The sequence below is a fragment of the Spinacia oleracea genome, chromosome 3 (assembly GCF_020520425.1).
Source record: "Spinacia oleracea cultivar Varoflay chromosome 3, BTI_SOV_V1, whole genome shotgun sequence".
NCBI lineage: Eukaryota > Viridiplantae > Streptophyta > Magnoliopsida > Caryophyllales > Amaranthaceae > Spinacia > Spinacia oleracea.
The window spans coordinates 141,747,362-141,764,204 of NC_079489.1; the positions used below are offsets into that span (position 1 = coordinate 141,747,362).

At 35.3% G+C, this 16,843-nt stretch overlaps 1 protein-coding gene across 1 annotated transcript; it reads left to right on the forward strand.

Moving 5' to 3' along the window:
* Nucleotides 1–5,918: 5,918 nt before the first annotated feature.
* LOC110777503 (uncharacterized) lies at nucleotides 5,919–7,663 on the forward strand. The gene has a single exon (XM_021982113.2). The coding sequence runs from the start codon at nucleotides 6,223–6,225 to the stop codon at nucleotides 7,441–7,443; it is 1,221 nt and encodes a 406-aa protein (XP_021837805.1). The 5' UTR covers nucleotides 5,919–6,222; the 3' UTR covers nucleotides 7,444–7,663.
* The last annotated feature ends 9,180 nt before the right edge of the window (nucleotides 7,664–16,843 follow it).

Below are 16,843 nucleotides of genomic sequence, written 5' to 3' on the forward strand. Positions count from 1 at the left end.
TCTCTCTAGAATCCAAGCATTGTTCTTACTTTGGCATCGGAGGGGCTATCCTCGGAAACACCCCCGAGGCTAGTAAGTTGTTTATTGTGCAGGTTGATTTGGACACAACACATTCGAGCTAGCAAGATCTTCAACACACACAAAAGGGCCTTCATTGTTTCATCCACTTCAACACCGGAACATATATATTGGGATGACAGCACAAATGATGATGCAATGTGAAACGAAGAGAATGAAGAAGCGAGCATTCAAAACCGAGTTAAATTAGGTAAATTGAAAACGATGATTTTATAAGGGCTAAAGTCTAATTTGTTGACAAATACTTAAAGAATGCACATGCCATGCCTGCAAATATAGGCCGCCAACTTCAAATCTACCACATCTTTCTGCATCACTGAACCTTCAAGGAGGGGAGATCGTGGTTTTCTCAAGGCTCATTTAAGCCATACTCCTTTTTTCTTTTCTTTTTTTTAAACCACGATTTTGTTTGAAATACTCCCTCCGTTCCGGAATACTCGACCCGGTTTGACCGGCACAGAGTTTAAGGGACTTGAATTGGGTTATTTAATTTAATAGGTAGTAGTTGATAGTGGGGTATTATTTTAATGTAGTTAGTGGGAAATGTGTGAAGGGGTGGGGTTGGGGGAGAGTATGGGTTGAATTTTTAATTATTTTTTGTATGGAGTAGGGGGTAGGTGGGTTAATAGGGGTGGAGTGAGAAATAATATAATATTGTTAGAATATTTCTATTTTTAGAAATAGGCCAAGTATTAAGGGACGGCCCGATAAGGAAAACAATTCAAGTATTCCGGGACGGAGGGAGTAATAATACATTCGGGATATTTGAGTTTTTTTTTTTTTTTCTTTTTTCCAGTTAAACGTATAAATATTCTCGTGTTATTCTTTTCCTTGACTATTAAATTAGTCAGACTTGTTGGGAGATTAGATATCGAGTCATAAACACACAAATATAAACCCGAATATCTCCATTCAAGATCTTCGCAGTTATTGAGCATCACAAGTTCAACCTTTGAGTTGGGAATTTGAATGTTTTTATTTTTGGTGTTAGCATCCGGTTCACCCTTGGGGCTAATCCGGATTCGGGGCGAGTTCTGGGTGGTTAGGTTCCAATCCCCTCCCAATTGTTGTTGCGGGGGATCGAACACGGGTTCTCCCTACCAAGTTCAGCCTCAATCACCACTGAACCAACAAGCAATTGGTGGGAATTTGAATGTGGTATTAACCTTATGAGGCTTTCGAGTTTCGTCTATAAGGTTGTAACGATAGGGCGGCGAAATTCATTTTCAGGGCATTGGTCATCAATAATTTAATAAATACGAAAATGATAAAGGTCGCAACATGCGACCTTTAAGTCGTGTCACAATGATGACATGACATGCTTATGTGTCATGGTTTAAATAGGAAATTAAAATATTTTACTTATATAACATATTATATATGTTATAAAAAACTGTAGGAAAATCTTAATATTCTAATTTGTTTCCTTCTTTATATCGACTACCTTATTTACAAATTTTCATAGTAAAAATATTGAATTGATAGTAAAAATATTTCTCTGACGCATAACCTACATGGCGCATATATGTACCAATTAAACTACGACACGTACGATTGCGACAACTAAATGTTGTCGCAACTTGCGACCTTTATCATCACCCTAATAAATATACCACGATGCAACTTGTATTTTTGAGATTTTCAATACCATAAAGCAACCTTAACCGTAATTTTACCAACAAAACTTCAGTTTCATTCAATTGACATTACAAGTAAGTTTAGTCTTTCGATTCAATTTATCTCAATTCATGTTTAATAAGTTTAGAAGAAAGTGATATACTCCGTACTTGTTAAAAACCGGATCTAACATATAAAGTGATGTACTTATTAAAAAAAGAAAAGAAAAAGGAAGTACTACCTTTCCAAGTGATCGAGAAGCTAGAGTACATAAATGGGAAGGCACTCAGGCAGTCCAACTAATAAAATTGATCAAATAGTTCAATCCGACAACATTCCTCACCTAAGAGCCGTTGCTCTAGTGGGTCCTTTCTCACTCATTTCTCAAACAAGAAATGATAAACATCGTACACCAAATTAATAAAGTATTATCAATAAGCAAAGTAATTAAAAACACATTAATTACTCCAATGCACTTCTCCTAACATACACTTGTATTGTTTCTTAATCTTACTTGTAGAGATTGTTTGTTAAAGAAACTAGCTTTTGAGCCCGTTCAAAGAACGGGCGGTTGTATAATGGTTATTTAGTCTATATTTTCAAGTTCTGATTTTATTGAGCTTGTGATTTTAGAAAGAATATATGTTTTAAATAGAGGTAAGTTTTAAAAGTTGAAATAATACATAAATTAAATAGGGTATTAATATTGAGTGTTAATTGGGATGATAGAGTGAAAGATGTTGAATGAATAGATTGGTGAATTGATGTTGTATGAGGAAGATGGAGTGAAAGAAACCATTGGTGTTGTATAATATATCAAACAACAAAGAAAAACTAAAATAAAAAACCAAATTGATGGAGAAAAGGATGGATGTCACGTGTCATCTAATCAAATGCGTTGACACGTGTCATCTAATCAAATGTGGTTTCGCTTTTTAAATACTAGGTATAGACTAGGTATAGATTCCCAATCTCAACCGAACTTTAAAATTACTTGTTCGAGTTTAACTTATGAGTAACTTGTTTGGGCTCGAACTGAGCTAGATCAAATTAAGTAGACTTTCATGAACAAGAAAGACAGAAAGCAAATGAAAGATGTAAATAAGACTCAATAAAACAATTTATGGTTTTTTTTTTTGAAAAGTTTCCTTGTGATATACTACTATAGTTTTGCGAAGTATAAATTGGAGTATGGGTTATACCCTTAAATTAAAAGAATTAATTGATTATGATAATTCAATATTTGGGCATTTCTCCTTTATTATCCCATATATATATATTTTTAATAATTCAACCTTTTGGACTTATTTTCTTTTGATGGCCCCTTATAATCGTCCACCTGAATAATCGATTTTTTTTTTAATATACTCATTTACCCCACAAGTTCATCCACCAACAATTATTCCTAGTCGAGTCATCGGACCATCAAATGGGAGGGGTTTGCCGGCTTGAAGAAAAGAAGGAAAAGGAAAGAAAAAGAGGAAGGGAAACAAAGATTAAGAAAAATAGACGAATAAGAGAGATACACGTGTCAAGGTAATTAACCTGCTACACCGTGTTGGTTACCTGTTAGTACGTACCATTAAAAGAGAATAGATTCAAAAGATTGAATTATTAAAAAAAACTAATATGTGGGATTAATAAAAGAAAATCGGCCAAATGTACGATTTTTAGATCAATTTTTCCAAATAAAAAAATCGACATTTTCTTAAAACAACCTTGAAAGTGAGCTCGAAAACAAACACGAACAAGCTTATAAACAAACACAAAAGAGATATTTGCGAGTCGAAGTACATAGTTGTTTGAGGTAGACTTGTTTATTAATCTAGTCTTAAATTTTTGTACAACTTCATTTGTTTTCTTGATGAACTAGCTAATTCACAACGTCTCAAATAGAGTTGGGCATGCATCAAAATGTGTAGACTCACTACGTGTCTATAGCCCAACATCCCGGTTGTGTTTGGAACAGGCTAATGAATAGTTATGTTGTGTCTGATATCATCCATAAATGAGAGCCATCCAAGACTCATCCCACATGTCGTGTTGTGTTAGCAACCATCTTACACATTTTAAAGTTTATATGTGAATTGGTTAAAAATAAGTGTGTCAACGAATGGGGTTGTGCTCATGTCAGGCTTCTGCAATATTTTTAAGACGATGTTCATGCATGACCCATCGGGGTGTCTCTAATGACATGTCGGGTTTGTAACAAACTCGTATCATGTCGAGCCAGTTTCATATTGGGGCTCGTTTGCTCACGTGCTAGCCCGACCCATTGTCATGTCTTATATTGGCTCACTAACATCTCTAACCAAATAATAGTGCTCTAATATTGGGGGAAAAAAAAAAGGTAGAATGTGTATCTATCCATACTATTATCAACTCTAAGGCAATGCATATCATATCTGAATGTGTCATCATGAATGGACAAGTGAAACGTAAGTATCATCGAAACTTAAACTCCCTCAAAGCTTGGAATATTTTTGAATTAATAAGAAATTATACTATTTTTAGAAGAACGGATATTGATCGATTGGATTATTTTTTACAAAATTTCCTACTAATTATTGGTTGATCGACCATATGTATTCTCAATTATGCATAATTAAAATTATATTTCATTATATTTATATTAGTTACTAAAATACACGCAACAATCCGAGACAGCACTCTGCCAATAACTAGCTAATTATAAAAACGTATGACAAAATCCTTTATTTATCGGCATAATTAAATTTGGATCACAAATTCTTATTTACCTGTGGTGTACAATGTACACCATAGTAAAAAAATAACTCAAAATGCTTAAAACTTATCCCTATATATATATAAGTATTTATTTTTTAGTAATAAATCTTTTCATTTAATAAAAATATTTTTTTCATAATCACTAATAATATAAAATTAATTATTTAAGCCTTTAAATGTTTGTCAGTTAAGTTTTATTTTACAACATACTAAATTTAATCAAAACTGTTGTGAAATAGAGAGAAAGAGAGGAGAAATTGGGAGAGAATAATTGTATATCTTATTCCATGAACAATGGGGTATATATACATACAATAGAATAGGTCGCTTGGGGAACAATAAACCCTAAGATCTAGAATATTCCGGAAATATACTAGGGGTATAATGGGCATCCACCCAATATTTCATAACAAAAACCTATTAAAAATTATAAAAAATAGAAAAAGGAAATCATATACACTAAAGGGGCGTTTGGTTGGGGGTCTTCAGGAAAGGGAAAGGGAAAGGGAATCAACACCTCCCATTCCCTTTGTTGTTGTTTGTTTGTCCATTTCAATCATTCCCTTTACCCCTCTCACTCCCCCCATTTTCCTCTACCATGATTCCCCACCCCCCCCCCCCAGGGTATCAACCTTATCCCCAAGATCCTCTTCAACTCTTCTTCCTTGACCAACGTTGACCAACTTATACATCACACCACCACCCAACTCCAACACCACAACCGTCATCCTTACAACCACCACCACCTGCAACCACCTCGAAATCAACCACCACCACCCGGAAGCCAACCACCACCACCGAAACAAACCACCACCACCCCTAACCCAACCACCACCACCCTTAACAACTCCGAAACAAATCACCACCACCCACAACACCTCAAAATCACCAGAAACAAAGATCAGTTAAGGAACATCAGAACGACGGCAAGAGGAGGGAGAAGGAGACGAAGGAGATCGAAAGGTAGCGGCGGCGGGACGAAGGGAGAAGGCGAGGAAGGAGAGAGAAGAAAAGGAACTGCGATAAGAGGAGGGAGAAGGAGAGGAAGGAGAGATAAGAAAAGGAACGGAGACAAGGGGAGGGAGAAGCAGAGGAAGGAGAGCGAAGGGCGGCGGTGGGAGGAGAAGTAGTTCTGGCGGTGGGGGAGGAGAGGAAGGAAAGGAAAGGCCGCAGGAGGAGGGAGAAGGAGAGGGAGTACACGACAACGGCGTCGGGAGGAGTTGGAGGCGACTGCGGCGGTGGGAGGAGAGGCAATTCCGGCGGCTGGAGGAGAAGAAGTTCTGGCAGTGGGGGGAGGAGGGAGGAGAGGAAAGGAAGAAGGAGAGGAAGGAGAGAGAAGGGAATGAAAATATCACCAAACAACCTACCAAATCAAAGGGATTTTCAATCCTTTCTCCCTCTTTCCCTTTGTTGATTCCATTCTCTTTACCCTGTTCGAACCAAACGTCCCCTAAATTTATTTATTATCTACCTTATACATGCGCAAAACTTTTTAACTTTGATTTATGATTAGTAAAATCAAAGTAAGACTATGGGCATTTATGTCAAACAAAAATCTAAAGGTGGGCCACCACAACCTCCACCAGCTATAAATTCATACCTTCATATACAAGCCACCCTTCTTTCCTCCAATACACATAATACCCACTTCTACACTCTCCCTTCCTTCTCTTTACTTCACAAGTTCATAACTCTCCACCGCACTACCCAACCTATTTAACCAAAGCTAAACCTTCCCAAACTATAAAATCCAACCAGTAATCCCACATTTCCCCAATAATGGTTGATGTGGACCGTAGAATGATTGGTCTCAACCCGGCTCACCTCGCCGGTCTCCGCCGTCTATCCGCTCGTGCCGCCTCCGGTCCATCTCCTCCAACCCCTCTTCCTTCTCGTGTTTCTCTCTCCTCCCTCGCATCCAAACTCATCTCCCACCTTAAATCCTCCGGTATTCAAGTCCAACCCGGGTTAAACGATTCCGAGTTCGCCCGCTCCGAAGCTGAGTTTGGGTTCGCTTTCCCCCCTGACCTCAAAGCTGTCCTCCAAGCGGGCCTCCCAGTCGGGCCGGGATTCCCTGACTGGCGTTCACCTGGAGCCCGTCTCCATCTCAAAGCCCTCATCAACCTCCCTATCGCAGCTATCTCTTTCCAGATCGCTAAAAACTCACTCTGGTCTAAATCATGGGGTTCACGGCCTTCCGACCCGGAAAAGGCGCTTAAAATCGCGAGAACCTCCCTCAAACGGGCCCCACTCTTGATCCCCATTTTTAACCATTGTTATATCCCTTGCAACCCTTGTTTATCTGGGAACCCGGTTTTTTACGTCGACGAGAATCGGATCTTTTGCTGTGGGCTTGATTTATCCGATTTCTTCGAACGTGAATCCTTAACACCTTGTAGTACCTTCGACGACAACGCTGCACTTCGGAAACAGAGATCCTTCAGTGGATCTTCATCGTCGTCGTCGTCATCTTCCTCGTACTCCAACTTCTCCCGGAAGTCTCTGGAAGGTTCTAGAACCCCTCGATGGGTAGAGTTCTGGAGCGATGCCGCCGTCGACCGCCAGAAAAGAAATTCCAACTCTACTTCCTCACCGGAGAGATTCTTCGACATGCCTAAAACGGAAACGCCGAAGTGGGTCCAGGATTACGTCAACCAAATCGGGTCGGTTTTAAAGGAAGGTGGATGGGATGAATCCGATGTGTCAGAGATCGTCCACGTGTCAGCTTCTGGGTTTTTCGGAGGTGGTGAGATGGTGCTTTTGGATAATCAAGCGGTGTTGGATGCTCTCCTTTTAAAAGCGGATCGTTTTTCGGATTCGTTAAGGAAAGCCGGGTGGAGCTCCGAGGAAGTTACGGATGTACTCGGGTTTGATTTTAGAGTACCGGAGAAGGAGAGAAAACCGGTGAAAAACCTATCGCCCGAGCTGGTTAATAGAATTGGGAAACTGGCTGAGTCGGTGTCCCGGTCGTCGCAAAAACTTGGTGCAGCAGCTTCATAATTGGCGGGGTTACCGGTAACTGCGCATAGAGATTTTTTTTCTTTTCCTCATTTTTAAAGAATGATTATTTCTATATTTTTATTTTTATTATTTCTCTTCTTTTGGGGGGATTTACTCGATGTTGTACTATGAAAGGAAAGTGATTATACAAAAAAAAACAGTGGATATATCAATATTAATGAAACAATTCAAATAAATACATCACTAATTTTCCGTATCAGTGTGATGTGATATTTACAGCTAATTATGGGTACTTATGTTTGTTAATTTATGGATTAGTGTGTTGGTTTTTTGGTTAATAACTTTGAAAATGGAATGCACGTGTGTGCGTCCTTTTTGAGGAAAAAAGAGACGTTTAGGAGTTGGTTGTGGGACCCAAGAAAGAGGATGGTGCTATGGAAGCCGGAATTATGCGAAAGTTTTCTCTCACGTCTAGTGCAGTACTCGACCCCTCATCTCTAAAACATTGTTCCATTTAGTAAATTTTGTTCAATTAATATTTGAGTGTGAAATATATACATACTTCCACCATTCATATATATACTCGTAATGATTGTCACTTTTACGTATGTCAATGCACAATTTAGATCGTTAATATCTTAAATTCTTTATAAGAAAAAGTTACTATAAAAAGTTGATATTTTGAAGTACGTATTGAAAAATCTAACAAGAGCCCACATAACTATGTTTTATTTAACATATAAATCACAACAATAGTCAAAGTGAAATATGTGAATAGCGTAAAAATATCAACCGTTGCGAGTATTTATGAACCGAAGAAGTATGTTTTAAAGTGACATTTAACTATTTAAGGGAAGAGAATAAATAAAAAAACGTTACTAAATAAGATACATAGATGTGCAACATTTTTTAGGGACTGATTTAATAAAGTAATTCGTATAACAATTGCATAACGTGAATTTACAACCCTTTCATACAGTATACGAAAATTTTGGATGTTGAAATTTACTCCGTTTGAAATAGTACGTTGTAGGGAATTTATTTTGAGAAAAATGAAAGTGTATAACCTTTGATAAAATTATGTGTTTTGGGAACAATTATCGTTTTACTCGAAACATTGCAAATGTTGGGTAAACAACAGTTGGACGGCGACGTATCACGTATCTTCGTGTTTGAGAAGGTTAAGTTGTCTTCTTGTTCATGAGATGATTGATTATTTGATTGACTGTGTCACTGTGTGTCTTTGTTTATGGGTAGTGAGTAGTGTAGTTTTAAAATAATAATTGAATGGGGATGTGAGGATATGATGTCACTTGTGTCAAGTTTTAGGCATGATGATGGGGTTAATTGGTTAAAATTCTTGACTCTTGCGATAAAATGGCGTAGATGACTAGATGAGATTCGATCTTAGATACTAAGTACTACACTGTTAAAATTTTACTAACTAACCTAGTTGATATCCATGTCATTGTTACTGAGTATTTAATAAACATATGCAAACCTTAGAAAACAACTTACACATGACCTTTTTAGTCCGCCCAGTATAATAGCCTAAGGCAAATGTATAATCTATGTATGGGTGTGAAGTTAACTACGAAGTACTCCATAGTTAAGGACTTAAGGATATACGAAATACTTCATATAACAGATAATGTATACAATAGCAACAACTACATATACTCCCTTCGTTATTGAATGCCAGTTCTCTTTCTGTATTGGGTTGTTTTTTTTTTAGTCCTTTTTGAAATCTTTCTTTTTTTGTCCGTCATTTATTCTCATTAATACCTTCATAAATATCTAAATAAACCACTAGTTTGATACTTCTTTAACCCTATTAAACTCCTTAATTATTTTTCTCTCCTACCCTCATATGCCAGATTCATGTAATAAGTGTATTTATAAAAATGATATTGATTTTAAAAGAAACTAACATTAAAAAATTGGCCTTTTCTCTTTTAACGAATCATAATTGAGTAATTAAGCAAATTTAAAATTATAGTCGCAGTAAAAGAAAGAGAGTTAAAATTGACAAAAACTAGCGAATGGGAATGACGGGTTAAAAAAAACGTTGGAATTTGGGAAAGGGGTTGGATTGTGGTGGAGATATTGGTCCATTCCCCCAAAATCTGATGAGACAGAAAAAAACCTCTTCTCCAACGTTTGGCTTTTAGAAGACAAAACTACGAGGCAAAGCTTAATTATTGAATCCCCTCTTAAATGTGAAAGGGATAGGAAATGGGAAAGGGAAATGGATTTTTAAGTGTATTTTTCTAATTTGGTGTGGGCTTTGGGCCTTCTCGTGATGTTAAAAGGGCCTTGCAGGTACATGTCAGAGATAAGTGGGCCGTTCCAGGTAAGGGGACCATGTGTATATGTCATGGGTGGGTCACACCTTTCTCATATACTTCGTATACCATATCTTTCATAATTCATAAATTCATAGTGACTAGTGAGTACTTGGAATTGGGCTAAGGTAGTACTCATTCCGTCCCTTAATACTCACACCGGTTTGATCGGTGCGGAGTTTAAAACACTTGAATTGACTTATTAATTTAATAAGTGTTAGTTGATAGTGGGATATTTTTATTAATATAGTTAGTGGGAAATGTGTAAGGATTGAGGAGTGGTGAGTGGGGAATGTGAATTTTTAAATGATTTTTTTGTAGTGAGTGGGAAATGTGGGGTATGTGGGTTTATAGGTAAGTGTGAGAAATAATATAATATTGGTAAAAATTTTCATTTATAGAAGCGGTGCAAGTATTAAGGGACAACCCGAAAAGGAAAGTAATGCGAGTATTAAGGGACGGAGGGAGGACTTTCGTTTCTAACTAAATGTATCGTTTAACCTAGTATAATTTGACCATTGATATAACTACATTTATTTTTTAATATTCGTAACGTTTGGACTTTTTATATTTATATATTCAACTTTAACTATTGTTCGTGATTTATATATAAGATAAAACATATTCACGTGGAATCTTGTTAGTTTTGTCTAATTGTGTATACACAAATTCTTATTTACAAAGGGTGTACAATATTTATTGTACACTGGAGTAAAAGTTAACTCAAAATGCTTAAAAGTTAAGCTTATATGGTAAAAATTATCTATTTTTTAGTGATAATTTTTTTCATTTTAGTAAAACTTATATCTTCAAAATCAATAAAAAATGTATAAAATTAATCATTTAACCATTTTAAATATTTATCTATCAACTTTTTTTTACTAATATAAAAGTTAATCAAAACTAGGTTAAAGTTATAAAAAAAATGGGTAAAAGTTATCTTGGTGTACAATAAATTTATTGTACACCTTGTGCGCGCAAGACCTTTTATTGTGTATATTCTAAATGTCATTTTTTTATATATAATTTTTGTTATAATTTTTTCTTTAAAGAGAATTTGAAATATTAATGATCAAAGTTTTTTGTTGGAAAGCGTGAAAGTGATCAACGTTGTGAGTAAAAACAAAAAGAGGAAGTATAGGTTACTCCGTAGTATACAATATTATAAACAAAATATATTTTGAAAATATACATTGAGATTAACCTATCATAATAACTATTAAAATAACAATATTTATCTTTTATACTCCGTTCCTCTTTGAATACTTGTAAGAGTTTGACTTTTTTCCTTATAACTACATTAACTTTGTACATATTTTCTTACTAATATATAACAATCAAATGCCTTTGTATAATTTGTTGTTAGATTAATCTTAATATATTTTAAAAAATATATAAAATATATAATAATTAAACTCCCCTTTCTTAATCCTTACAACATTTGCCTCTTTTCCATTCTGAATAACAATACTTTCTCTTGTAGCATTAGACCACCAATTCTTTATTGTTTTTCTCTTTTTTTACCCCACTTATACCAATTCATTATTACTCATCTCACATAAATGATTAAAATATCACCATCTCCACTTACACATTAAATTTATTCATTTTCATGTATTGCAAACAAAGATTCTTAAAATTACGCGCGCACACAAGTGTTGAGAGTATTCTGAAACGGATGAAGTACTGCTATATACTTGCACATAATTACAGTCAAACTAGTGTCTTGTCAAATGTGTCCGTTAAATAGTTGCAAGTATTCATGAATGGAGGGGTATTAGTAAATAAATGTCATTAAAGTTATATTACGGATGTCTGATTCTCATATAGATATAGATAATAGGTATACATGCAATTATAATTATATCTAATTGGTTTCCGCCAGGTCATACGAGCATCTGACTCTCATATATGACGTCGCTTTTGTAAAAATCATTAACATGAGGTAATAATTACGCACATATGGGAGCATATTTTATGAGGTAATATAATAAGGATCATTGAAGAACTCAAATTTTCCTCTTAGAAGTTGATGGGAATAAGTCAACCTTCATATCGTCTATTAAAAGTAAGTCATGCTCTTAATTATATCTGTATAAGTCTAACTTTGACACCCATCAATTTTCCTCGTAAATTTTTTTAATTTTAATTTTCATAATTGGTTAGTAATCGACTAAAGATAAATGTGATTATGCCTCGTTGTACATATAATTATATGCACACCACTACCTGGAAAATTGAGTTCAAATTATAACCTCATTCGATTTTGTCCACCATTCTTTGTACGTAAATTACATATGCATGCATGTGTGTATGCGGGAGCAATTTATATCCTACCCCCAACTTCCTTCGTGTTCAATGTTTTTAATCATTGAAGATTGGTGTTGTCAAAGCAACATCATAAAAGTTAAAGTTAGATTAATCAACTAAAAAAGGGTGACCTGGCACTTATTTCTTGGCTGTCATATGTTAGTGTTCATCTAATGTTAGTGTTAAGTATATTCAGGGCCGGTCCTGACTTTTTGGTGGCCTATGGGCGAAACAAAAAATTGAGGCCCTTACTTTTAAAAGGGCACATAGAAAAAAAAATTGTGAATCGATGTAATGTACTTTTATTATTGAAAAATTTATGTAAATAATTGGCGTTTCACTTCTTAAGACTCAATACTACTCTATATCTAATTAAATTAGCCATGAGAAATTAACTCTATTACAAAATATGAAGGCTTGAATACTTTCAACCTTGTGCCATTAAACATGAATTATATTCTAATATTTTAAATATTAATCATCAAGCATAAGACAACGATGAATTACTGAAGGGAAATGAAACTTGAAATTTTATCAGTGATAATTTTTGAAGTACAATAAACTATAATCCAATTATTTTTGCTAAACTCCAAATTAAAACAAGGAGTGTGATTATATTAACAAATGAAGAAGAAAATATATGATTCTAAGGATAGTACACGGCTCTACTTTTGGTGTTTATTTGGATTCTAATTGGGTAATAGATTATAATTGCATAGTTAGCAAATGAGAAATAACAAAAAAAAATAAAAAAAATAAAAACAAACTACCACCTCTAGTTGTCGAACCTTGGTGGACGCCCTGATATATCAGGCAATCAAACCACTGCTCTACAGTGCATACTATAAGTTTTTCATTGAATATTACATATTTTTGCATTAACTGGCTTAATAAATGTTGGGCTTTTTCCCTGGGGCCCAGGGCGGCGGCCCCTTATGCCCTGCCCCAGGGCCGGCCCTGAGTATATTTAGCTGGTTTGGTATTTAATGGGATAGGATCATAGGAATAGGGACTATAATTGGAAAAAGGAAGGGTAAAATTGGTAAAGTAAAATAATATTTGTATTAACAGAATAAGAAGTACTTCGTATAAAGGTAAAATTGTCTTTTCTCATTTTAATGAGAAATTCTCATTCCTATGCCTGCCTCCCCCAGATAGCTAGGGGTGTGCAAAAATTGGTCCGGACTGAAAAAATGGATCGGATCGAAGGCAATCAGTCCGATCTTCGGGTCGAGAAATATCATTTTCCGGTCTTCGGTCCGGTCCGGTCCGGTTCAAAATCCAATTTTGGACCGGACCGATTTTTCCTTAATAAAATATAATATAACCTATTTCAAAATTTAATTCTCTCCTTTAATATGTTGTAAATATTACTATATTGTAATACATTTTATTTTAACTTCCAAAGAAAGCCTTAAACAATTAGTTTTTTTATATATATATTCTCTTTTTTACCATAATTTTTATAAAAAATAAAAAATAAATAGAAATAGGTCTACAACCGGTCCAAACTGGTCCGGTTCGAATTTTGGACGGATTTTTCCGGTCCGGTCCGGGTTCGGTCCAAGCATAATCGGTCCGGTTTTCGGGTCTTGAATTATCAAAATTTCGGTCTTCTATTCGGTCCGGGTCAATCCGGTCCGGTCCGGGTTTGGACCGATGAACACCCCTACAGAATATTAGGGATGAGGGATCATTTTATCCCTATTCTTATCCCTCATTGATCATGGTTTCCTTATAAACAAACATGTGATAAGAGTGAGAAAGGATTAGAAATCCTTATCCCAATCCTTTATCCCTCTAAACAAACGACCCGTTAGGTGCAATTGTGAGTATTGAATATCCCACATATGGAATAGAAAAAAGAAAGGTTTCATTTGTTAGGGAGTACAACGATTTTCCTTTTCATTCATTTTACGTTGTTTAGTTTGGCAAGGGATGAAAAACAATTTTCCATAACTCTCTTAAAGGTGGAAAAACCTTTTTCCATTTGAAAGAGAGGGAAACCACTTTTCCACAATCTTTCCCAGTTTCCTCCTAACTTCCCTCTCCCTTCTTCCCCTTAATCTTCACTTGTTTCTCTCATTTTCTTTTAAGGAACCAGATAAAGGAAAACCAGTTTGGAGTTGTATTTTCCCTTGTACATATGAACTCACATTTAAAGGGGGGATTGTTAGGTGAAAGCGTGAGTATTGAGCATCTCACATAGAAAGATGGAATATATATATATATATAGATCTTCTAATTTATAGCTACTCTTCGTTTTGCGAATTGATTTTAGGACGAAGTCTAATTCTGGGCTCTTTTACTGATGAAATTCTCTCCCTTGTCTCTCCGTTATCATTTTAAACTAGTCAACCAAGCAACTCCTTAACATAGTGGAAATGATTGTACCTTTCAATCAAAAGGTTGGAACGAGGTTTAATTCTCATTAGAGGTAATTTGAGGGAGGATTCCCCTTACCACTCCCCCATTTCAAAGTGTCTAACCCGCTAACCCGGGCCGGGTTGATCCGTACGGGTCTTCAGTCCGGTTTTAAAAAAAATTAATTAGGCAAATGCATTTTGATTGGGAGAAGAAAAGCCGGCAAATGATAATTTACTCATAGCAATTACACAATTTGGTATCCCATTCTTAATTTTCTTTTGCTATATTAAGCTACATTTTCCTTAAGTTACACCTTCCGTTTTTACATTCTACTACGTATAACATGTTGGGTTCTAACATTTCGTGGAAAGGTTTTCATGAGGTCCACTGGCGGATCTTGGTCATAATGGGGCCAAGGTTTGATACTTTAACATTTTACTTAATACAAAACATTCATATCAATGTGTCATCGGCGTTTTATTAATAATTTAATTTCTTTTAATCAGGGGTGTGATCCCGAGTGAACTCGATGGAAGATCCTCTTGGCAAGGTTAACGTATGTTCCATCACTCGCCAATTTGTAGTGAGTTGCACCTTTTGAAAGAGATAGACTTGATTACCTTCCTAAGTCGTGACTAAGATCTTTACAGAGATAATTTTTTTTGCTGGTGTGAATGAGTCACAATGAACAACAAATTACAAATGAGGACGGAAACTCAAATTTGAGATCTTTTATTCACATAATCACAGCCTCTAATCTTAACCATTAAAGTTTTTTAATCTTAATCACTAAATCAAGATCTCATTATTTATACGGAGACACATTTGCCATACTTAAACCCACAGAGAATCCATGTCCCATGACCTGAGCCATTATTTGGATAGTTTTCCAACCATATCTATACTTGAGAAATTAATGCCAACTCCCATTTAACCGTCCACAAGTTTTAAACCGACCGTTGGAAACACAAGTTGATGTGCAACTTTCTCACTTTCACGTGTCGACCTCTGCACCGGTCACGTGCTGAAGAATGAAACAAGAGGTGAGGACTCAGTACTCAGTAGCCTATCATCAGTTCATCACCTGGGAAGCACATGAACATGATGCGGAGTTGTTTTTGTCAAATATAGGCCTACGATGCGGGGTTGGATAAATCAATTATGATGTAAATAATCTATATTACTGAGTATAAATTTATTATGTTATGGGCTTACCAATACATTATTCGTCACTAGTTTACTTTTGATAGATTAATAACAAATTAATCAGTATTAATAAAGGTTGTTTGAGTTCAAATCATACAATACTAGATGACATTCGAGGCATGCTCAATCTTTTTTAACTGAAAATTGGGCTAAAGTTAACTAAAATATTTCATCAAATAAAAATTAAAGTTAATTCAACTGAAATTTCCATGTCAATCATTTTAAAAATGAGAATTAGTTAACCAAACTACAATCTGTGATGAGCCAATGGAGAATTCACACATCTATGCACGGCGTAATCTATAATAGGAAAAAAGTTCTTAAAATTAATAAATCATATGGGCTTGATGAGTTCCTTTTAAAAAAGAAAAAGTTCTTAAAATTTCTCTTTAATTATTTAACACAGTCTTGTACGATTGTGCATAGTAGTAAATAGTAATCTTGTGTATTTACCAACAATAGTAAAAAATTAATTTTTTTTCCAATATGGAAGAATTCAAATGTTATTGATTTTGGTTTACATACTACAACAGCGCAACAACAATACAAGCCTAAGTTAAACAACACACAACAATGCAGCAACAAAGCATCATCACCCATGCTCCGCTTAACAGTTTGATTGATCTTCTAGAAGCTAGCATAACTAACTTCCCTAGAAATCAGGGCAGTTGTTAGATGATCGGTTTGCTCATCAATGTAATGATTAGATGATCTAGCAGATGTGTAAATTTAGCCATATGTGATTGACTCGAACACCCATCACACTCTTAGTATTTAATGATCATTGTTGTAATCATTAGCTTAACAATTCAATAATGCAAAATCAGTTCTCAGAATTTTCTCACTCTAATTCTTTACTGCATTTCCTCTCAAGGAATTCATCCACATTGGAGAATTATGACATGGTATCAGAGCAGACCTCTAGATTCTACTGTATGAGTCTTTAGGTTCTTTAGTTCAAATTTGGGAGCGGAAATGTCTCATTTGAGTTTCTTCCGCAAATTTCGATGTTCTTAGTCTAATAAGACTATTTAACAGCTGAATTCTTTGCAAATAGTTCATTTCTTAGTTGAAATTCTTTAGGATTTCATCAGAAAATTCATCAAAATGCATGTTGATCAAGTTGGTCCTTCTCTTAATCCGAATCCTACTTACTATCTTAGTAGCAATGACTTTAATGCTTCCCAACTGGTTAGCATAATCTTTGATGG